This window comes from Agelaius phoeniceus, chromosome 18 (assembly GCF_051311805.1).
Source record: "Agelaius phoeniceus isolate bAgePho1 chromosome 18, bAgePho1.hap1, whole genome shotgun sequence".
Classification (NCBI taxonomy): Eukaryota; Metazoa; Chordata; class Aves; order Passeriformes; family Icteridae; genus Agelaius; species Agelaius phoeniceus.
In genome coordinates, this window is record NC_135282.1 from 11,018,391 (window position 1) to 11,043,043 (window position 24,653).

The window sequence follows — 24,653 nt, forward strand, 5'->3', positions numbered from 1 at the left end:
GTTTAGGTTACCTGTCATGCCACAAAGATAAGCAACACAAATAAGACTCTTTATTTCAAAATGTTTGCAATTAAATGAGTTCATGTCAGTAAGTCATACACTTTGACATACAAAAATACCGTGCTACTGATACAGTTGAATTAAATGGATTCTCCATGCAGGAGAAATTCACAGCATTATCAGTACCCTCGAGGAACTTTTTCACTCCTGGGGTGCATTGCTGGCCCCTGCATCACAAGCAATGTTGGTTTATTAGCTCGCTCTGCACAGTATTAAAACCATCATAACAACAGCCACTTGCATGCTGAATCCTCTCTTCCTTCTGAGATTTCTAATAAAGCAAACATCAAGCAACCCATCCTCCAGCACTAGGCTAATATGTACCTTCAGATACTATGGATGATGCTGCTGAGTAGGAAGAAATTAAAGCTTAAACTTCCTTTGGTTCTGTCTGGATGTTACAGACCCCAGTGGAAAAGAAGGAAAAGATTCAGTTGTCTTTTTCTCTCATCCACTGGAACAAATTTGCTTTCTCTTGTTAACATGACACTGAAGTTTAATCAAAAAGCTCACCCTAACTTTATCCTTTTGGAGTTGATATTTGCCTTACTCTTTTCTCACTCTCAAAGGTTTAAAAAGACTTGTATCTGGTACTATACTGCTGCAGGAGTAAACTTGCTAATACCAAGAACTTTAACAAGATAGGTGGCTGAGAGCCACTTCAAGCTTTCAAACTCCTCCCTGTGTGAGGAAACACTGACTCCTGGAGCCAAATGAATTTTCTCCTGCTTGTCACCCAAACAGCCACCCTCATCTGACTCATGCCTGGCTCCATCACTTAGAGGCAGTTTATCATCCCTTCCTTCCCGATGACAAGCTAAGCATACAGGACTTGGCAAACTGGACATTTGTACAACAAAATCATATTCTATTTTCTGCAGTGCATACAAAGAAGGGTTTCTTGAGGAGATCAGAGCTCATCAAAGCCTGTCATCTCCTTGAAGTAGCAGAAAAGTAGCTCAAGCAAGGAAGTAGTAGGAGAAATCTTTCAGAAAGCACAAAGGCAGGTTTCATAAGCGTGTCCACTGCAACAAGCTCTGGATAGCAAAATCATGTTTGAGTGCTGGAACTTGAAACAGTTTATTCTCAAAAAAAACAATTTATACATTGCTTTAAAACTCAATTCCTCTTCATTTTGGCAGTGGTTTTTGTCAGTGCCACATGCAGTAGATCCAAGGTGTTAGATTTTAACGCTTCTTGATGTGAAGTCACAAAGAGGCTTTAAAATTTTACAGTGGGTTAAGCTTCAGCACAAAGATTTCAGCCCCCAGCACATTCCTAGCATTAAGTATGAGGGTACAAGTCAGAGCCAGTGTGGTTTTTTGTTTTGTATTTTGAATAAGATGAAGTTGTTGCCCAGTCAAGGGAGGGCCAGATTGGCACCTGGGAAGCAACATGGGATTTCTTTAAAAAGCCATAAATATTTTCAACACAGTCAGTGCATAGGGCATTTCACTCTGTACAATAAAAATTGGTCCTGAAGTAGCTGAAGCTGTCCTTTAACAGAGGAACTAATTCTTCAAGAATTTAGTGACAAAGTAACAAGATACATAGCAGAAAGGAAAAGCATACTTCAGTTGCCATCACATCACCCAGCAAAAATATGCCCTGTGTCTTCTAACTCCTTAATCCAAGAGGTGAAGTTAATTGTCTTTCATAAAGACAAAAACTTTAAGGCCTGGAATAGCAAAATAAAACCATGAATTTGGAAGAGGGCACAGATCACAAGATGACAAGTTCTGTTGTCTGGAATGTAGACACAGGTTTAAAATACTCTGCAAACCCATTTTTAAAGGAGCAATGTCAGACCAAAGAACTGAAGTTGTCTAACAGTACAGAACTCAGGATGAGGGATGAGTGTCACTCATTGTACTGACTGACTGTTGTACATTTTACTTTGTTTGGGCCATGAAGCCACACCAGCAAATTTCACTGTTTGGCCATCTGTGCATTCAGAGACTGCTTTTATCTAGTGGGTGGAGTTTCTTAGAATAAAATAAATATGAGAATATATTCTTTACTCAAGGTCTGAAAAACAGATTCTGTAGATGCAAGGTACAAGGTTTGACTCAGCCTGTCAGTGTCCCTTTAAATACAGGTAATCTCTACCTCCACCCTTTCCTACTGCACCTGCCTAGGAAGGCTTAACAGGGACTTAGAGGCTCTAAGAACATAATTATCCTGTGGCACATTCAGGGGAGAACATGAAAGACTACAGGCACAGGGTGGGCCTGAAACCACCATGGGCAACATCTTTAAAGGCAGCTGTACCCGATACATCCATGATCATTCAATTCAGTTTCTACATTCAGCAGCAGGTAAATGTAGACCAAATACTTTCAAGTTTAATGCAGCAGTGACATCTTTCTTCCTCCTCACCCAGGTCCTGCTGAGTGATACAAACTTGATAAGTGAAACACTCAGTGGTGTGAAAAGAGTCCCTTTTTATAGAAAATCTTCTTGCTGAGACAGTTCCTATAGAGAGCCCAGTGCTTCTCCAAAGCGGATTTTCTGTCCAGCTTTGAGGTTGAATCTGAAGTCCTTGGGTGCCTCAAAGATTAGCACGATCGTAGAGCCTAAGTTAAATTCCCCTAAATGTTCCCCTTTCCTCATGGGGATTCCCTCCTTGTTGTTGTTGGAGATGAAGCTGAAGTCATTGTAGGAACCTTTAGAGTAACTTGGACTGTTCGTGTGCAAGTCCTGTCCAGAGAAAGAAGAGAAGGATTTCAGTGCTCTGTATTCATTCATCACCACAGCTGTGAACTGTACACACTCATGCATTTTCCATGCACAAACTCACAGTGCAAAGGTGCAATAGGAATATTTTTTAAATTGTCTATATTGGAGACAAAACTGTTTAAATCAGTCTTAGAATATCAGTGCTGTGAAACACCCTAATTTCAGGGTAATAAGATTTTTCTTTTTTTTTAAATTTTGTTATGCTGCACCAACCTCAACCATTACCAGAAAGGTGCCTGCTATGATCCTGCTATGCTCACCTGGTCAAAGTAGATGCGGATGGAGCCCACGTTTGTTGCTCCTACAGCTGTTAGTGAGAAGAAGCCATGTTTCCAGTCACCTGTAAGGACAACCCGTTCATTGTGGCAGAACAGTTCCTTGATCCAGCGAGCAACTCCAGGATTGACAGACATCAGAGAGCCTGAAGAAGTGAGAAAATATTCAGGTTAGGTTGTCTGGTTTGTAGTGATAGTGTAATGCCACTCAGATGTTGTTTTCAGTGTAAGTGGAGCTGATCCAGTAAACAGCTCTGTCAGTTATTTGTAGGAAGAGAGGCAAGTGCCAGGCAGAGCAAATAAAAGAGAAGTCTGTGCTGAAAACAAAGGGGTCACAGAAGGATGTGCGTGGTGGGTCAGTCTCCCTCTCATGGTGTTTGAAACCAAACCCAAATACTTAAGGGTTTTGCTAGATACCAAGAAGTAAAATATTCTTATCTGCAAGAACATCTGATCCCAGCTCCAGCAGTGTAACTGCTCAGTTGCATTTTCTTTGCCAAGCACAAGCAGAGATCATCCTTTAGGCTACTGTTTGGTGTGAGCAGAACTATCTATATTTCAGATGCAAACTGAATAAACAGTGTTTGGGAACAAATCAGCTCAGCTTGAATCAAGGGGTATTTCAAAGAACTCAAACAGTTTGAATACAGTATTACTGTTTTCACCATTTTTATGGTGATTTGCTCTGGTAAACCATACAGCTGCAAAACTCATTACTCTTTGAGACAAATCATTTTTCTACCACTGTCTCATATTACTGTACAACTTCTGCACTGGGGTGTCTCATTCTGCAGAGGCCCATAGCAGTGCTTCCCTCCAGAGCTGCTCTGCAGCTGTTCCCTAGGAACAGAAACCAACCTGGGAAATGCCGGCGGTGTGACACTGTCCAGTCTGTGGGAGAGTGGAAGCAGTGATAATCCCCTGGTGCAAGGTAAATTACACAGTGGTAGAGCTCATTCCCCTCCTTTGTGACCAGTTGTTTCTGAAAAGAGTTACCAGCTGGGGCTGCAGAAAAAGAAGGGAAAGGAAGGGGTTAAAGATATTCCTCCTGAAGTCATCTACCTTAGCCAGGCAGTCTGTGTTAGACTGTGCAATAGCAGAGGATTAAATGCAGCTCACATGGATGGGTGAGACTACAAAAACATAGGTTTCATGCAGAAATCCAATATTTCCAAATGTTCCTTTCCCTTTACAAGAAAATTAGATCCTGGATTGTTTCAATCACAATGAAAAATTTTCTTTTGGAGTTTGCCCTTCCCTAAGCAAAACAGCAGAAACTGAAATGCAGTACAACAGAATTTTTATTAAAGCTATCCTTTAAGAACAGAATTTGTGAAGAGTCCTCTAAGTCATTAGAGGGGTAGTGCTTGAGCATGGATCTTGTTAAGGATCCAGTTTTGCTAGCCAGTGCTTGGGCCCATTTCAGTGTGACTGCAGGAGTGCTGCAGCCATGGTATACAACAGATATTGGAGTCAAGTGTAGGAACCAAGCAACTCAGTTCAGATAATCAGAATGAGCCAGGCATGACTGTATAAAGGCACTGGTGAGAAAGAGAAGAACTAGAACAGCGACATGGTTACCCACAAATAAAACAAACCAAAAATCAGACTTGCTTTTGTTCCTGACAGCGCAAGAAAATGTTACATTTTTTCATCTCTCTTATGATTTCTGAGAACACTGAAAGAGTACAGCAGAATAAATGCAGAACTGACACAGAACTCACCCTGGCTAAAATGCATTTCCTCTGTAGAGATGCGAGGTCCCAAGAAAGATTCCAGAGAATAAGTAACCCCTTTTACTTGCTCCACTTCACAATTTTTTACCTGTCCGAAATTCAGGATCTTTCCATCAGAGGGACTAATCTACAGCAAAGAGAAAAAAAGGTAACAGTCAGCAGTTCATTAATTCCTCATGAAGCAGTGCCATTCCTCTGGGAACTGAGGGAAGTGGCAGGTAAAGCCCTCCCTTCCTTCCACTCACCACGCTGTGCACACAGCACACCGGCCGTGCCTGCGGTTTCAGCTTCCTGCGGAAGAACTCACTGAGGTTCCTGTAGTGGTGCAGATCCTCCACAGCTGCCTCCTTCATGTTCACCCCGAAGGTCCAGATGTACAGGCTGTACACCGGCTTCCGCAGCCACGTGGGCAGCTCCACCTGGTTCAGGCGGCCCCAGGCTCGCGAGAGCAGCCGCGTCGGGACCGACTTGTACAGGGCAACCTGAGGGGAGAGCGGCGGCACGTCAGTGCCCTCCCCACTGATGGCTCCCTTACTTCTAACACAGGAAGGATCAGACTGTTCCTGCAAACCCCTCCCTTGAATTCATGTAGCCTTTAAGGCAGCAAAAAATTTACACTGCACTTCATCGTCATTCCCTCCATTCTGGTGAGAGTAGACAAGAGATGAAACATACAGGATAAAACTTCATATAACTTTAAAGTGAAGCCAGCATTTCCACTCCTTTGCAGGCTCAAGCTCCACACTGAAGTTACTGCAAACTGCCCAGTGTGAGGCTTACAGAAAAAAAAGAGACAATTGCACATATTCTAGTAGAACACTAATCAGAAAGTGTTAACATTACCGATGTATAATTTTTTTGTGAATAATTAAATGAAAATTGACTGGAAAATAACTTCTCAGTGTTGGATGACATGTTCCTCAGATGCAGCTGCTACTGAGGGTGCTTCCCACACCCAGTACTGTGTGTTGTATGCTCTAATGAGTATACAAGTACCATCAAAGAAATGTACCCACTGGATACAGCTACACAGGCATAAACTTATACTAGCCTTACTCCTTCTCTCACAACAATGGGAGCTGCTAATTGCAAGAATATTAAGTGCCTTTATTTCTGTAGAAATACACCTTTGGACTTGCACCAAAACCCAAGTTTTAGCAAGGAAAACAAATGAAGCAAAGTTGGCAAGAGGTATCTGCTGTTGATGGAAGTGGAGAGATGACAACATCTTTCTGTTGATAATTCCAGCAGACAGCTCCTCTGGGGTTTGTGGTACTTGCTGTCAGCCAGGAAGCTCACATGGCTATGATGTAACTGGGGGAAGCTGGGGAATATGGACCAAGGGAACTGAACACTCTGAAACCAGTTTTACAAAGGAAGTGGTGATCTGCTGACTGGTGTTTCTGAGTGAGCAGCTACATTCAACTTGCAGCTAAACCTTGGGATTTTTCTTAGTGAGAGTCATTTGTTCTCAATCATATCCTTCATGATCAAGTCTTGCAAAACACAGCCATAAACACAAACAGAAGTATGCACTGGCTCCATCATACCAAATACAGCAAATTAGGATTTCACTTACAAATCACCATCCTGTGTACATACAGGGATATTTCAGAAAGGAAGTACCAACCTAATCTTACTTCAGATAAAACCTTCTAAATAAACAGTGCTTTAGGTTATATAAGCTGAAGTCTGAAGAAAAAAATGTTGCCTTTTTTTGACCTGCCCTGTACTGTATTAATTTCTAAAAATTAATTTTGCTGTTTTCCACCAACACTGAAAATGTACATACAACTATAAAATCACACCAATTGTCAAAAGCAGTATTTCCTAGCAGCCCCTTCTCTTCAATGGAGCCTGGTTTTCAAGCTGATGGGATCAAACAGAACAGATGTTCAATGAAATAGGCTTAAGAATGGCAATTTTGTTCCTGTTTGCAATCAAAATACTTACTTGGTTGTTGGATTCTGAAATTGCATGATTTGTGGGGAGAATTACTACATGCAAGCCATGCCATACCCCACTCTCAACAGTGTCAGAGCAGAGATCTGTGTACCATTTGGACATGCTGGACTACAAATGCTCAATGAACTTGAGGAACAAACCCTCTTGGTGCGAAAATAACAGAAAACAAGAGACCATTTCAACAGAACCAGGAAAAGGAACTTGCCAAAAGGTTTGGTCTTCCTTGTCCTAGCCCTGATACTGTGATACTGAAGTTTCTGTTGACTTTCCCTGACTGTTAGAGTACAAAGTAATTCTCTGCTCCTGAAAAAGTCACTTGTCTGTGAGGCAATTAATCAACACAACCACAGTGAAAACTAAACAGAAGCATGAATTGCAGCTCTGCTTTCACAGCAGTGATCAGCAGGCTGCCCTGCATGCAGCAGCTCTCCCCCCAGCTGCTGCCAGCTCCTCCAGGACACAGCTCCCAGAGGTGGCACACCAGAGAGCTGCTCACACTTACCCTGCTCATAGGCCTCCATCCCACTCTGGTCAAGGGTTTAAGAGCACCGAAAGGCAGAAGGTAATAGAGAATAGTCAGAGGCCAAGAACGGAGTTTCAGAGCAGGCCTAGACATACAGCTCAGCTGGCCCAACCTTCGCCTCAGGGCCAGCTGGGGGAATTGCAACCTGAAAGATCACATACACAACATCAGAGGGTCAGGCATCTCAGCTGCAGAGCCACCAGCTTCCGACAGCTGGGTCACTTATTCCTGCTAAACGTTTCTTGATCTTTCATACTACAAGTCTTTACTCCTTTATTTTGATCGGTTCTTCCCCTTCCCAAAATAGAACAGTTTATCTAAAAAGTCCAAATAATGGTGTTCACCATCATAGGTCACATTTTATGAATGACACCCTCAAAAATTAAAGGCAAGACCAGTTTCCAGGTCTTAAAGCCTTCACTGAGTATCCTGGTTCCAAATAGGGAACATGTGGACAAAGCCAATATTTCTACTACGGCACAACAGTCTAGTCTCCATAGCCCAATAATCAACTCCCCTGCCTCATAACCTGCTGCATCTCTTGATTTTTTTTGTTACATGGCTGTCTGACTCAGAGAGACCTCATTTTGCACAAATATCATGGCGAGAAGTTGACCTAACTCTCACGGGGAAAAGCTGCTCAGCTTCTTAGCAGAGGACAGACATTGCAGGCCTCAGTTCAGACCCTTGCAGGAGGTCTGGATGCAAAACCCTTCAGGTCCCCATTTATTCTTTGGCTTCTACTCATGAAAAAACCACTGCCATTTCCAAGGTCCTATTATCAAATGGCAGTCTGTCTACCTGAGGGCAATCTATTGATATGACTGACTGAACTCCTGGCTAGGACTGTTCTGCAAGCAGGCCACAGCGACGTGCACACACAAACTGAAGTGGCACAGTCTGGCTGCTCCCAACAGCTCACTCTCTCAAGGGATCCTGTGACATGAAAGAGGAACTACAAAATACTGCATATGTCTTTTCAAGACGGAAAGAAGCTGAGAATTTAAAAGGAAATTTTCTTGCCAACTCGTTCTTTTCAAAACTTGGGTCAGAATTAAAATATCAGGCAGACAGGTATAATTGTCACCACTTTGGGATACACGATGGTGCTTTTGGCTCAGAGATGTTTTTTCTGCGGTGAACACAACTTCTTTCCCTTGAAGAACTAATAAATAGAGAATGATCTGTGCATTTTAATGCAACAGGGAAAAAGAACCCTGAGCAGAAGTGCTGTCTTAGCAGAGTTAATGCAGGATTCTCAGCAGGAGGTAGGACTGCCACGGGAATAGGAAGGGACACTTCACATTCTCCCTCCCATCCCCACCACCCAGCAGAGCTGGCGGGCCAGGAGCCGGGTTGGGTCCTGTTCTCCCCCTCCTGCTGCTCTCCCCCCCTTCACTGCAGTCGCTCCTGGACCAATCCCTGCAGAGCTGCATCGCGTTGGAGCCCTCGGGCTTCTCACTGCCTTGGCCTGGTTTCAGAGCGGCCCCTCAACTAATTTTTCCATTCTCCTAGTGATAGAAAGTAGAAGGGAAAGGAATGAAAGCTTCCCCATTCCCCTTGTCAAGGAACAGCATGCCCTTCTCTGCCAATACAATGTATAAGGAGCTTTATAGTAATTAGGCCAAACAAAAGCTTCACAGATGGCTCCCGCTCCTTCTGCCCAGAAACCCTCCCAGCCTCCCTCCCGCTTCAGTCACCATTCCTGCAAAGCAGAAAATACTGAACAGTACCTGAAACGAGTTCTCCTACTTGGTGTCCCACCAGCAGAGCCAGCTGGGCCTGGACTCTCCAGCTGTGGGTGCTGGTCCCCGGCACAGCTGCTGCTGCCGCCGTTCCCTGAACGCAGCCTCCGGACATGAATTTTAACTTTGCGGAGGTTGTAGCAAGAGGGTGGAGGGTTAGATAAAGCTTTGTAGCATCTCACCATTTCCCTGTGTGGAGCTCTGGTCCCTGCAGGGTGTTTGACTGACACATCGTCAGGGTGACGGCTGTTGCAAGGCTCAGTCTTTTTTTCCTCTACCTCTCTTTCCTTTGCTTGCTCCGGTATAGGAGAGAGGACACGGCGTCACAGTTCCTAAATCCCCCGCTGGTTTGTCTCTGGATTCCCTCTCTGTTTCCCACTTGAATCTCTGCTACGAGAGTTGCAGCTATTGCAAACAAACAGGCATTGTGTCATATTTCAACATCCCACTACAAAGCCGACTCTGCACACGATAAAAATGAGCTGTCCATATGAGCAGTCCTTGCTTGTTGCTAGTCCGGGTGGCCATTGAAGCCCAACTCCCCAAAAAACACCCTGCAGTCTGTCCCAGGCTGCTGGGCAGCAATGCTCTAGTGAGAGGAGCAGCCAGCTGGCCTTGCACAGCTCATCCCAGCGCCAGCCTGAATGCAAGGCTGGGAGGAGGAGTGGGGCGGAGAAGAGGAGGAGGAGGAGGAGATAACTCCCAGCTTCAATTCTGCAGTGCAGCAGCTGCTGCTAAGAGTTCTGGACTCTTGGGCACCAAAAATCCTTTCCTGCTCTTAGTGTCCAGCTTGTAAAGAACAAAACAGAATGGAAAGGAATGTATTTCTATTTTACAACTCTTGCCAGACACAAACATCCATCTGCGGAAATCTGCTTCCATCTAAAAACACTCAGTTAAGGGAACAGGTAATGGATGTTCTTCTACAAATAACCAGAAACGTACAAAAAAAGCCAGTTTTAGGGCCAGCTTGAGAACTGGATATAAAAGAAGTGCTATGTGTCTATTATGTGACTTTCAGTATTGTCACAGCTTTTATGTCCAGTAGAACTAAAATATAAAACAGTAGGAAACTGCTTGGTAGCTGGTTTGATTGTTAAAGACCAAAGGCTGCACTGTTTCTATCTAAGCATTCTAAATATACAGAGCAATTTCCCTCTTTAATCCTACAGAACACACCTCAAACATAGATTTTCTGAATCTCTTGTGACTGGGTTTGGATTGTTAAGGGAGTCCTGCTTCAAGAAGTGGAAGTCAGATAGCTACATCTCACCTCAAGATTAAACCAAATACTCAGAACTATTTCAGGACTGACTCTCTAGTGGTTCCATTTCACTTCTGCTTTCTGCTGAAGCTGGGTACAAAACAAACAGAAAAACCCCTCCTTGTTTCCAAAGCCTTCTAAGCACCATGAAAACTCTGTGGCTAACAGAGTCGATGAAGAAGAGCACTGTTGCTCTGATTGAGGGAAAGGCTTGTATTGTAACAGGGATAATGCAGGAGGAGTGGGAGGACCAGCAGGAAAAGCTAGAATTAACTAGCAAATGGCATCCCAGTCAGGCCTCAAAAGGAAAATATTCAAGCAGTAATTGTGTATTTTGATTGGCCTTCAACTCCAAATATTACAGATACTCCCTAGACACACCTCTGGAGGGGCTCATTAGAGTATTTTTCTCGGGTAGAAAACTTCTCTATGGTATTTGTGTGTCAGGAAGATCCAAGACCTGTGTGCATGTTGTTCAAGCTGAATTTTAACAACTGCAAATTAAAAAAGAAAACAGGCTAACTGAAAGAAGGGAAATTTAAGATCAGTGAAAGCACTCAAAACATACTCCTTCCTCCCTGAGCCTTGTGCCAACTCTTTTTGTTTTCCTATTTAAAATAGCATTTAGTCTTTCTCTGGCTGGCACAAGAAACTCCTACACAACAAAAATGATGCCATCTGCATAGTAAAATGCTGAAAGCAGTTAGCCAAAATCCTATCAAAATTCCAAGAAAAGCATCAAGGAGCACAGGAGAGCTACTTTGGGAACATTAGAAATTAGTAAATACTTCATTTTAAACAGCAACAAGCTAAATCGACAACACTGTTTCAAAAGAAACTTCATCTGACCAAGACAAAATTATTTTTCACACTGAACACGTGTGTTCACAGAACTGTGGGGAGAGAATTCGTTTGGAGCTGGGCAGGAGCACCCAGCCCAGCAGCTCCTGCAGCCAGGGTGGAACCCTGCTCCCCACCCCATCTTCTCCTGTGCAACCTTCACCCTTGCAGAGAGAGAGCAAACACATCACATCTACTTCAGTGCTCTTCCCTTCAGGATAAGGGAGGTAACCCACAAGCTCTTCCAGTAAAATCCAATTTGATCCCTCAAAACACTTTTAAGGAATTATCATATTCTCACTGAGTAACCATGATTCTATGGAAGCATGTACCCAGATAAACAGCTGAGCTGCTCCCTAAAAAAACCCAGACACTGAAGTGTTCTACAGCCTGATGAAGGGGGTAGTACCACCTTTCAGTCCAAAACAAAAAATGTGGGGCAAGAGAGAGATTCCTCTCCAGGAAGAGGAAAACATGGGTGTTACAAGTCTGTTTTTCTCCACCTCTTAAAAAAACTGTGCAGCCAAGTAAGAAGTTTCTCTGAAGTTCTGTTCTAGTCCCCTCATTACATTCACCAGGATGCCAATACCTGAGTCCTGCTGAGATGCTTGCTGTGGCTGCCCCAGAAGTAACATGCAGTTCCTACAGTGCAAGAAGGCTGAAATGAAAAATCCACCCTGAATTTACCTACTTTCCATGGGGAAAGGAACAAGAACTGCTCATCAGACAGCTCATGACAGAGGAACTCATATAATGGCATCTCAACAGCTGGACCTCTTGGGATGCAGGCAGTGCCCACAGCCTGTGTCAGCTTAGATATCATCAGCTTAGACAAAAATCTTTAAAATGTTTGGTTTGTAGGGGTTGCAGACCATGCCCAAACTCCCTCACCTGTCTGAACTCACCCAGAATTCATGCTGGGCAAATAAAGCAGCAGTTAGCAGCAGGTATGAATCCATAGAGAATGATCTCATAGAGAACTGCTAATCTGCCAGCTATGCCACAGCTTCTACTCTGTCAGCTCAAATAAGCATCAAATTCCTGGGACCTCTTTTAATTACTTGTCAAATAGTGAACTACTGAAATCCTTCTCTCAAGTGTTAAAAAGACACAGCAAGGTAGTTGCAAGAAAGACTAATATGCAACTGAACTGCAAACCTGCAGCCTCGGTTTTAAACCGTAAGCATGAATCATTAGGCTTGGAATGTGCTGGTCAGTGCTCAAAGCCCTCTGGTCAAACTTTCTACATTTGGTCACAGAACTACTGTTTAAAAAATGCACCGAACGCACCCCAGTGCTGTACTCAAGTGCCAGCAAAAACTACGGTCTTGCACTCAGGGGCGAGGTACTGGGTGCCCGTTGTTAAATTCCCTTTCCTTTCCCAGCAGTAACTGTTTAATATCACAAACCTCATCCCTGCTCCCACCCAACCTTCTCCGCAGGCGGCTCGGCAGGACAAACACTGGATATTCCACACCCAGGCAGGAGCTCCCGGACTCGGAGAGCACAACAGAACCGCCCCGATGCCGCTGGAAAGCTGAGCGCAGGCTGAGCGTCTGCCAAGGCCACGGGACTGCCGGGCAGCGCCTTCGGGAGCTCTCCCGGGAGGAGTTTTCCAACGGGACCGCTCCGCGATTGACCAGCGCTGCCTCATGAAATGCACCATGCTCGGCTGCATCCACCCGTACTGCCTGAAATGCTTTACCTCTCGTCTGAAAAAAGCCTTTCTATACAATCTCTCTTCGTCTATTAGGAAAAAGCTTTTTATTGCTTTCCTGTAACTTTACAATGCTGTTTCAGTTACTTTGTATAAATAGAGCAGGGAGAGGGAGAAAAAGAAATATTTTAGGATAGCCTAACTGGATGACTGGGTTCTGAATTCTGTGCCAAAATCCCGTTATACAGTCTCAAAGATCTTCTGTGAAGCAAGGAGATAAAGCTTTATTTATTTTTAAAAGTGAGATGAAATTTGATGGCACCCTTTCAATACTTTGTAGTAGTAATTTCCAATTAACGGTTTAGAACAACACTCCCCAGTACCACCCCCTACTATCGCCCCATTATTTTAGTTCAAGATATCAGTAGAGCAAACTCTCAGTTCCAGAAAGGATCTCTAAAGGAAGCAGAAGTAGCATTACATCCTCCCCACAGAGCAGCACCCGGCGGAAGCTGCGCAAAAGCTCCGGCGGCTCCTCGGCCTCCTGTCCACCCCGAGGGACTCTGGACTCCGATAAGCTGGTCCAGCAGACTCATTCTATTTAAATCTACTCAGAGATTACTCATGAGTCGACTTTGGAACACCACCTGAAACTTCCAGCAAGCCAGAGTGAATCACCCCTTGGCCGCCAGCCCTCGCACATCTGCCCTGCGGTCCAGTAGCCCTTACCTGATGCCCAGGGAAGTCTCCTTCGTCCCGGCTTTCCGCCTTCAATCGCCAAAACGACACCGACCCTTCCTTTCAAAGCAGTTTTCAGACACGTGAACAAAGCTCGGCGGACTGTGACCCCCCCCCCATGGCACCGCAGCCATCCCGCCCCCGGGGCCCCTTCTCCGGGCTGGGAGCAGAGGCGGCCGCAGCCGCATCCCCCGCTCCGTCCCGTTCCTACCTCCCGCCGCCGGCAGCCGCTCCCTGCCCGGCTCCGCTGCGCTCGCTCCCGGGCGGTGCCGGCCCGGCCCGGCCTTAAGGAGCAGCGCGGGCCGGCGGCCCTGCCCCGCCTCGGCTCCAGCCACTGGCGCTGCTCGGCGGCTCCTTCCCGCAGAGCCCCGGCCCCTCGGAGGAGGAGCCAGGGCAGCACAAACGCAAAGGAAGAGAGCGGAGGGCTCCGGAACACGGGCTGCCCCCAAGGGTCAGGCACTCCTGGGGATCAGCGCTCAGCTTCCCAAAGAGCCGCTGGCCTGGCCAACGGGGAAAGAGAATTGTCGGGCAGCTAGGCACCGATGGGATTCTGTGCCTTGCACAGCTTCCCACCGCGTGTCCGGGTGCGGGAACACAATCCCACACAGGCACTGGCAGCCAAAGCACCAAAGTGTGCACAAACTGCTTCCGAAAAGCTCAGCTAAAGTGCTCCCTAAGCTCAGCAAGGCGCTCAGGAAGATGCACAGGAAGTTGCACGAGACAGAATAGACTCATCTAGTCAAAAGGTTTTTTCACTGTTTAGATTTTTAAAAAACCCACAAACCCAAACTGGTTTTATTTGGTTCCATTTGCCAGGACAACCGAGAAAAACATTTACACCATGGCAGTCTTTGCACAATCTGATGCTGTTGAAATTACACTGGGTTGAACATTTTCTGGCCATCTTTCTTGTGTACTTTGAACCACTTCACAAAGATTTTTTTTTATAATTGCATAGATGCTCCAATAAAACTCCAAGCATCAGAATTTGAGAGCAAGAATGAGGAATAAGAGACCAACTGGAAATTATATTTCTTCCAAAGTCGAATTAAAAAAAAAAAAATCAGATATGCTTTCATTATTAGCTCTTTCTTGAACTTGAAACACACCTCTTACCATAACATTAAATGTCTCCTCTGGGCCAAGAAAAGCTCCTTCGGTATTGTACTGCCATATGAGCTCCAGTATCCTCTGTTTCATAAATACAAGCACTTCCTGCCATCAGTAGGAAAGACTGTTGTTCTTAATTCTGAGAATCCAGATGCTAAACCTATACTCAAACACTTTCCTGGTGAATTAAGTTGTTTTTAAAAACTGGCCCATGACAATAAGCTGCAGTCTGAACACTGCAGCTCACTTCCAGAGACGTTTACTGTGCTTTCCTGGCACAATCAGTCCAATAAACACTGCTTTTTCCTTACACAGAACAGAGCAAACTACAGGAGCAAAGGACACCTACAAGTTCCACTCTCAAAACTCTGGTTCATCTGCTCACTCTGTTCGTCCAAACCCCCCCTCTGGCCAAGCTTTCCCACAGTAATTATTTGATGCTGTATCGACAGTGCCCGGGTGCCCAGGTAAGAAGCAAAGTGCCTCTGGTTAGCATATGAATGGCATGCCATGCATGCAGATCCCAGCCAGGAAATGTTCTGTGACAGCAAAGATTTGGAACAATAAGCTTCCATCCAGCTGATAAACATCTACCTGTCTCCCTCCAAGCCCTCTGCTTTACCTCATCTAATTAAATGAAAGCTGATCCCCACTGGTATTCACAGTAGGAGACACTAAGGCGTTAATCAGCTCAAGCTATTAGCGACAGAATGTCTCTAAGAAAATTACACAAAGAAAAGGTCTGTGCTAAAGAAACAGTGGTTCTGTCTTTCCCTGTGGAGAAACGTAAGGGACACTTGACTTGCACCAGATTAATTTCTGCCCCATCCTTTCATGAAGCTCAAGCCAAACAAAACCACACAGAAGTGTACCCACTCTGTAATTCAGTAAAAAATGATGCAGACCTCAGTGAGGATCCCAGCATGTACCTCTGCTACAGGGGAGCTCCTCTGCCAGCTCAGCAGGGTTAATACATTTAATATCTGTCTTCTCAGAAGCAGGGCAATCTGCCTACACACAGAGCTGGCAGGTGGAAGATGGAGCACATTCCCACAGGAACACGAGCTGGTACAGTGGAATTAGCACTTCAGAGCAGCAGGCTGGGCAGTGAGGGCACAGGCACCAGTTCCTTGTTCTGCATGACTCTTTCAAAGCCCATTCAATCACACTTGGCCCCTCTTTGCCTATGCAAAGGCTTATTCTGCCCTAAAAACAAGACAACACCCCCCCTCCACACCCCTTAGCATGAGCCCAGTGATGCAAAAAACCAAAACAATGGAAAATGATAGGTCAGCAAAAAAGCCCACTTCACCCTACAATACAAAGGAACAATGCAGCTCTTATTTTTCTTGAATCCTTCATTGTTTAGAATATTTCTTGCAATGTCTGACCACAGTTTCTCTTTTTCCTCATAACTATTGAGCTTCCTTTCCCTCCCACAGAAGCATTCAATAGAACTCAAACACATCAGGAAGGACTGGGCTGTCTTGTTAGTTCTCCTGCTAGGGTCTGCTGCATCTGGGGCCCTGCTTATCAGTTTGAAATTCCTTGTGTGTTTCCCCACTGTAAAAACCAAATCCTTTAAGCTGTTTCATCAAAAACAACACTCTTAGCTTCACCAAATAATAACAAATCAGCATATCAGTACAATGGAAGAAGGCAAATGCAATAAGAGAATTACCCAATTTCATACCAAAAAGTATGAACAATAACAAAAGAATATTTGTTTCCAAGCATCAAAATTGAATTGACATTGCCTTGTTAAATAAATCCTCTGTGGACACTTACCAGTTCTTTTTTTAATCAGAACCCATTTGAAACAAACTTCAGCAAGAAAAGAATATACAGAAGACAGATTTACAGACAGATTCCTGAGGAGCTATCACAGGCTAAGCTGTTAGCATCTGGACTGTCTGGATCATATCTGGTTTTGGTCACTACTGAAATTTAGGGATTCCAGCCTAGTCTCCCACAGGCATGTGGCCAAATCACTCACACACCAGCTCAGGAATGCAAAGAAACTGCAGTGCCAGAGGTCACACTGAAGCATCTCCTACACAACCTTACAATCCTAGAATCTTTAACTCCTTGCCTTCAGAAGTGACACTGAAGCAGGCACTCATCTGGCTGTTTGGAAGAACACCACGTAGATTTTAAACTGTCCAGCACGGAGTTGAACAATAAACTTAATACTTCAAAGGCATACAGTAGTTGCAGGAAGCCATGAAGTATTTACTTCAGTGCTGCAATGGGTGTTTGACCTATGAATACCATTCACACCACCTGCAATTCCACAATAATTCCTCAACTCCTTGGAATCCAAAAGGAAAAGGCAAAAATTCCTCAGGATCAAGAGGAATTACAGACCTAAGTGAAAAAAAAAAACTATGAAAAAAGATCTTGCTGCACATTCATTCAAGAAACAGGTAAATTTTTATTAACCAGGCACTCATTCCATCTCAGCTTTCTTGTAAAGCACATATGGTGTCAGCCACACTAAAAGATGGAGGAGTTGCTGGCAGTTGCTAAGGTATCATGACTTCAGCCAAATGAGTTACTGAAGTGACAGAAACTTTAGTTCCATGAGCTGTCAAGAACACATTGTCAGTAGATGCAAATTCAAGACTCCTGTGTTGAAATGGAAGCAAAGGAGCTTTGCATCAACCGTGGCAGAAGTAAAATTGCCCCAGTGTTCTTACCTCCCATTCACTTGCAAGCTTCACAGGCACCTCTATGCCCCTCTTCTCCAGCTGTTGCAACTTGTAATCCTCATATTTCCTGTATCCTGCATATCCTCCACCTGTAGCTACCAGAACATGGAAGGGCCGCAGGCGGAAGACTTGGCCCACTGGAGCAGTGTGAAGCTTCTTCCTGTCTGTAACAGAAAAAACACAGACTTCAGGAAAGAGAAAGCAATCCTGTGCAGTGAGGGATAGGAGCTGGGTGATGAAAATGTGATGAGAAAAGAAATCTGACACAGAAGGTCTGTACAGATGCTCCTGAGTACTGCAGTTATTGCAGTTTACCAAGTTACTGTAACTCAATGACCAACATTAATTGGTCATCTGTGGTTTTAACCTCATCCCTGTCCCTGCCACCCCACATGCTTCCAACATTCTTCTCCCCACAATATGTATAAACTGTGCTCCCTGAAAGCCCCTTGGAGAAATACACAGAATTAGTGTCTGTCAGCACTATCAGTTTCCAGCTGTGAGAACATTGGTACTATGTGGAATGATCATTTGCTGGGGAACAATCTGTACCACAGTGAAGCTTTGTGCTTCTCAGTCATTAAAGCTTTCACTGCAGTCAGGGAATCCCCAGACTGTACAGCTAACTGGAAAGGGAAGGAAATTATGACCCATTTTAGAGTAGGTGGGGGAACAGGAAAACAGGCCCATTTCTGCTGCAATACAAGTCACCACATGAAACAAAGAGATGTGTAGTATTAAATCTGGTTTTTACTGAGTAAATACCAAGCTCCTCCTGCCTAAGTCCAGCCTTGCAGTCACTGTGAGACACGAGGACACAGTGTGGTCACTAAGGAACAGACTGAGCATGGGGCAGGCACAGCTGTGGGACTATTTCCCTTCCAGAATCTTCAGAGAAAACAAATCTGTCCAGGGCTCAGTCAGTATTAGACTGTGCTGCTCACGTCTGTCTGCCAGCCAGTCAGAAGTTCTCAGCAATGAGTAGGAGTCACTACCTGACAGAAAATGCCCAGAACCAATTCTTGATCCTGACTGCTGTCATTCCCACAGCAATCATTAACTTGGATGCACCAGAATCAAACCCAATGAACTTTAACTTCCTCCAAAGTCAGGCTTCTTAGGGTTTGACTATGAAAGGATGCATTAGCAACCAAAAGAATCCAGCCAACACCAACTCTATTTCTAGGCACACATAGAGACAAAGCACAATTGTTTTGAAGTCTGGAAAGCTTTAGTTCTAAGGATTTTAGTTTAGTAGAAGCATTCAGCCATGATGCTGCAAAAAGATGCCAAAAAAAAGTAATTCTTGTCCACATTTTGTTTTATCAAAATAATATTTCTTAATAATTTCTTTCCTACACTGGTGATTTAAAATATTGCAATATATCCTGAATGTACCATAAACAAAACCAGCTTTGTTCTTTCTTAAAAAAATAAAAAATTCTTTTCTGGGGGAGAAAAACAACAAGGCAGCAACTACAGTTACAGTTAAGATTCTAAAAATAATTATTTCCTAAAGAACAATGCTCAGGGAAGGAGAGGGATCATTTAGAACAGCTGAATGTTTAAAAAGACAGACTTGCTTGAATTTACAAAGACTCTACAACCTTTCAACTTTGTATCACTATTTCAACAGAAATGTCTGTACACAGACCAATGATACTCTTTAGCCCTAAAGCCTTTAACTCCCTTCCACCACATCTTTGGTTCTCAGTTAGCAAAGCTGCCCAGCTATTTCAGCAATTTGACAAATTCCCAAACTAAAGCCCCTCAGCAAGAACGGCTTTTTCTGGTTTGGATCCAGAGAGAGGCAGTTTCTGTTTCAAGAGCATTGATTACACCCATGTGAACATTTCTCTTCCTCTAACAGTCACCAAACCACGTGGTGTTCCACAAGCCACAGCAAACACAATTTAAGTTGTTGATAAATGAAGAGTTGACTTTTTTCCCATCTCCAGCATTAATGAAACAACCCTTCTGTAACTGGTCTCCCAAACATTATCATTGCACAGGCATCCAACATGCCACTGTCAAGCTTATTTGCCCTGACAAAATTCCACACCTTCCCCACACAAGTGTACAAACTCTAAGACAAGAACATTAGTTACTGATTGTGGCAACAGAGCCAGGTTTAGGCAGCTGGCACTGCTTAGATTTCAGCTGAACATCTTGTTCTCTAATGATGCTACTGCTGCTCCCTGGAAAGCTGCATGAGAGTGTGTGGAGAGCTCATCCTTGGCACAACAGCCACCAGAAACAAGTGCAGGACTGTCAATGTACTAATACAACATTTTTAGATACTACCCTAAATCTGAAGCCCTCACAGATAAAGCCAGCCTCTTCCAGAATTCTCTAAAACACTGAGTATTCTCAGCAAAGGAGAATAAAAATTAGAAACAGTTTCCTTCTCTGGAGCAGGTGAAAAAGACACATTTCCTCAGAAAGTGGAAAATTCACGATGAGAAAGGAAACTGAATAATGGCAGGAGAGCTCTAGTTTATGTAGATGCACAACTGCTGCTAGTTTATGCAGATGCATAAATGGTAGATGCAGTAACATAAATGCTGCTCCATTACTCCGACCAAATTAAGAATTTCTTCCAGGACATGACACAAACACTTGGAGGAGGCCATTTATAAGGGATAGAGGTAAAATTAGAGAAGAGTTATCTTTCCTTTAAATCCAAATCAGACTCTAAAAATATCAATTAATTAGAAAATGTCTGGCTAAAAAGTTGATTTGTTCAAAACTCAAAGCTAATTTTGACTAAAATGACCTTTCCTTCCTTGTGATCAACAGCTTTGCATTATGTCTCAACTTGCAAATTTTTTTTCTCTAATGACTTTGATTTATAGACAACAAAGCCCTGCTGTTTTATTCATCTCTGTAAGTATATTTTTCAATAATGAAATATCCATATATGATATGCCAGACAAAGCACTTGACAGGCCAGTTAACCCAAAGAAATGGTTTTGGAAAATGGGACCAATAGCTCAGCTGACAAGGAAACCAAAATTGAAGACAATTATTTGTGATACTAATATAAGGCAATGCACATGCTACAAGTTTATAAATATTCCTTAAAAACAAACAGTAATATTTGATCTTCACAGCATTACCCAGCTACAGAAACATCAAGGGCAAGCACCACTTTAACCAAGTCCTAAACATTTCATGTAAACCTACTCTGATTTCCTGATCTATTCAAATTGTAAGTACAGATTGAAACATAAAAGGATATTTATACATTTTCATTCTTCTAGGGCTGTTAAACTGCTGAAATCTGAATCTCTCAGACTTTTCAATGTGAACACCTGGTAAGAGCAGCACTACAGATCAGGTAATACAGTTGAACATTATAAATATGCATAAGTTTGATGTTGCCCTTCTCTGTCAGTCACTTCAGTAGGTGTGGAAAGTACACAAATTATTGCTCATCAAGTTCATTTAAGTGGGTTTTTTAAAATGTAAAAACCCTGTCCTAACATGAATCTTTCTGGTAAATTATACTGTGTTTTTTAAAAAATAATTTTTGAACTCTAGACTCCTGAGAAAACTAACTAAAGTGCAGAAATTAATTAAGAAAAATAAACCTATGACTAATGGGTTTTAATTTGCTATGCAGGAATCATCTTCACTAGAAAAAGTTTCAGATGCCTTGTAAAGTTTGAAAGCAACAAACAACAACAGCTCATAATAAATCTTATGAAAAAGAAGTAAATATACTTCTTTTACTATGTGGAAAACACGATTTGCAAGCTTGTGTCTAAGGAAATGCCATTAATTGGTCTTTGATGCTGGACTCCCACTCCTTTCATTTTAAAAAATGTATCTTCCCCAACATGAGACCACAATTTGCCTCACTGTGAGTGACCCTGAATTTAAAACCTCTTGTAGCTATAACCCACCACTTACCAGTGAAAAATGTCCTGGAAGGAGGCTGCTTCCACAGGACTCCAGCTCTTACACACAGGTTCCTCTGCACCAGCAAGTTACAGCTGCACAGCAAGCTGCAAATACAACAAACATGAAGTGGCTGCTTCAGTACAAATGTTTAATAATGCAAATTTCAGTAGCTCAGCATAGTGACCAATATTTAGCAGCTGAGTAACAGAGGGAAAAGTCTATTCAAGTTAGCATAAAATTTCCACTGAGCCTAGTCCCTTGTGGTCTGCTCCTTTCCTAAACAAATTTTGAAAAATCCAACAAGCCAACTGCTCCTGCAGGTATTTATTTAAAGATGCATCTTTCTATTTTCTTTTTCTTAACAAATATTGACATGTTCCTCTTGGGCTGCTGTAACAGTGATATTTTTCTGAGTATTGTAGGTGCTTATCTTGCCAATAGCCCTTCACAGGCAACTATTTATGTTATCAGCATGTACTGTATCTTGGTCTGTCTGGAGCTCTAAAATGCAAATGGAGTGGTAAATTTGATAATTATTGTTAAGAATTTGGGATTATTCCTTTTCCACTGGGCTGCTACAACTGTGTCATTTAAGAACCTCCTGACAACAGCAACTGTCTAGAGAGACACTTAGGATTTGGTTCATGTAGTTTTTAGCTTACCATCCTGGTGGGAAGGAGGAAGGGTGCATAGAGAAGTTTTGGATTCTATGAAGTAGCAATGGCATTTATTAGACCAAGTGGTGTAGCTGAAAAAATAAAAAAGCTGCCAGGCACAGCAGCTCTTCTTTAGAATTTAACTTACCACTGTTCACTGGTGAACTGCAGTGAGAGTGGTTCTGCCCCTCTGAAAATCCATAAAATAGACTTGGAACTGGCCAATATAGAGAAAGGGTTCACCCAGGACTTTCTGTGTGTTTAATTTCATGTTCATAATAAGTCTGACAAGAAGGCATCCAGTTGTACAAGAACTATTCCAAGTCTGTAAATAAGCATGTTTAAACAAGTATTTGACTGTGGCCTGCAACATCCTGCTGTCAGACAGGATCACAGGGAGGAGAGGGACAGAGTTCCCACCCCAACAGGCTCAGACCCTTAGGAAGAACCAGATCTTTGTGCAACCTGCTCATTCTCAGGAGGCAATGCCACAGCTGGGATGTCTTCATCTGCCCTCTGGCCTTTCATCTGCTCTTGATCAGATACATGGAGGACACAATTACTTCAGTAGCTTACACACTATTGCATCATTTGGGGCCATTCAACCTCAGGAAGTGATTATTAAGAGTTTAAAGACTTAATTTCAGGTGTCTACTGAGTTACATATAGGCGTGATCCCTTTATTTCAAAGAAGAATCTACAGATTTCCTGTCTAGAAGTCACACCATTATGTCAGCACACTTGGTAACGCTGCTTTAACATCAGCCAACAACCCACAGCTAAAGTTTTCTCTTATCCCTATTGCAACAGTGTCAGAAAATCTCACTGTGCCCTTCAGCTTCATGGTCTCTGTTAAAATCCCTGCATTAACCCAAATGTGACAGGACAGACCCTCCCCAAGCTCCACATTCCTGTAACCACGTGCCAAACAGGCCCCACTGCTGCATCATCTCCTAGGATGTTATTTCCTTAACAAGACTGAAAAAGGGCTGAACATACAGCACCTGTGTGCTCTACAGAGCAACACGTTGTGATTTGTCATGAACAAGGAGGTCACCTGATGCTCTTGGGTCATACCAGGCCTGCACTAATTTGTGGACTTACAAGGCCTGTTTTACAACACATTAAAACACTTGGGATAAAAGGAGCACTTGCTCATCAATTAGCTGGGATCCTGTGGGCTACTTCCAAGGGATTCAAGAAACAAAGAACTAATCGAATTAGCAACAGACTTAAATTTAGCAGAAGAGTTTTCAAATCCTAAAAAGTAATGGAAAACATTATTAAAACTTAACTGCAGCCTAAAGCATCAGTATTTGAGACATTTATTAGCTTTCCTACATACTAGTGTATACAAAAATGCAGTCAGAACAGAAGGAGTTGTGTTGGCTTCACAGGAGCATCCAGGAGCTGTTCCCACTGCTGAGGCAGGGCAGGGCACCTGGGACTTGGTACCTCCTCAGACAGTGAAGGACACAACACCTAACCCTAAGCTCTTACCAAAATTGCTTTTGGTGTCCAACACTGGAAAATCAGTTTCCATCTTACTCTGAAACCTGCCTAAAAACAGGCAAAGACAACAAAACTAAAACCAGTCTCAGCTTCCCTGCTCCTGACAGCCTGACCTTGGTGGGTACAAATGCATGTTGGAGTATTGACCCCTGCCTCTCCCACCTGACTGGAGGCTGACGGAGAAGGAACTGCCAAGAAATTCCCTGTTAACTGCAGCCCCTCTGTGTCTTCAGCCATCTCTGGACGAGGGACAACACTCTGCTGCCAGCCCTGGGGCCGGAGGGAACAGAACAGAACAGGCTGTGCACGAGGTGTTTTCTCCAGGTTTTGAGAGAGAAGGGGGAATAAGGGGACTGTGTGTTCTATCCAAGAACAGGGAACAGTGGCTGAGAAACAGCATTCCTTAAGCTGTTTGGTTGCTATGAAAAGCACAAGCCGTAAGAGGATATCTCCTCTAGATATCTGCTCAGTGCCCGGCCAGGTGCTCCTGCTCCCAGCCATCGCCCGGATCGCATAACCCGAGGGGCTGCAGCCGCTCCCCATCCACCGACTGCTGCTCAGCACCTGCACTCTGACAGCTACAGACTGCAAACCCAGTCAGAACTACACGAGGCCACACGCTTCTCGTTCTTAAAACACTTAAACCCCTTATCTTCCTTTCCAGCTTGGAGAAGGAGGGCAAGGCTCCTTACCCATGCCAAGGGCAGGGCCAAGGCTGCAGAGACAACCACACTCACCCCGCTAGGGAAACGTCAGCGAAAGAGGGGGGCGAGAAGGGGGCGGCTGCGGCCCCCGGCCCGGCTCCTCCTCCCCCGCGGGGTGCCGGCTGTCAGACAGGGCTGCCGGGGCCAGACAATGACAATGACAGTGACAATGACAATGACAACGACAGTAACAATGACAGCCCCAGCCCCGCCGTTCCCGTACCTGCTCCGCGCCACGGCCGCCGCCATCTTCCCACGCTGCCGCCGCCACCGCGTCCTCTGCCGCGTCCCGCGCGAGAGGGCGGGAACAGCGCGGGGGCGGGGCCAGGGGCGGGGCCGCGGCCGTGAGGGGGCGGGCGGGGCCGGGCATGGCCTGTGTGAGGGGGGTTGTTCTTGAGGGAACCTGTCGTGTGTGAGGGGGTTGTTCCTGAGGGAACACACCGTGTAGGGAGGGGTTCATTCCTGAAGGGAGACACGGAGTGGGGATACGGCTGCGAGGCTGTTCTTCAGAG

The 24,653-nt window shown here is 44.2% G+C and overlaps 2 protein-coding genes across 13 annotated transcripts in view; one reads left to right on the forward strand and one right to left on the reverse strand.

Annotated features, from left to right (window-relative positions):
• SFI1 (SFI1 centrin binding protein) overlaps positions 1-4,797 on the forward strand; it is a 31,009-nt gene extending 26,212 nt beyond the window's left edge. For all 7 annotated transcript variants that reach the window (XM_077187857.1, XM_077187860.1, XM_077187858.1 and 4 more), the window contains one exon: positions 3,028-4,797. The gene's annotated coding sequence lies outside the window, so the exon portion shown is untranslated. The remainder of the gene's footprint in view (positions 1-3,027) is intronic.
• PISD (phosphatidylserine decarboxylase) lies at positions 29-24,471 on the reverse strand. 6 transcript variants are annotated; one of them, XM_077187863.1, is made up of 9 exons: positions 13,754-14,032; positions 13,534-13,602; positions 9,032-9,448; positions 7,278-7,443; positions 5,056-5,292; positions 4,799-4,937; positions 3,933-4,079; positions 3,060-3,220; positions 29-2,760 (listed from the first exon to the last, which is right to left on the reverse strand). In XM_077187863.1, the coding sequence occupies exons 3-9, from the start codon at positions 9,226-9,228 to the stop codon at positions 2,536-2,538; spliced, it is 1,272 nt and encodes a 423-aa protein (XP_077043978.1). In that variant the 5' UTR covers positions 9,229-9,448; positions 13,534-13,602; positions 13,754-14,032; the 3' UTR covers positions 29-2,535. The 6 variants fall into 6 exon arrangements, with proteins under 6 accessions (XP_077043978.1, XP_054501435.1, XP_077043980.1 ...); XM_054645460.2 differs by lacking the exons at positions 7,278-7,443; positions 9,032-9,448; positions 13,534-13,602; positions 13,754-14,032 and adding exons at positions 17,352-17,527; positions 21,279-21,373; positions 24,365-24,471; XM_077187865.1 differs by lacking the exon at positions 13,534-13,602.
• Between the last annotated feature and the right edge of the window lie 182 nt (positions 24,472-24,653).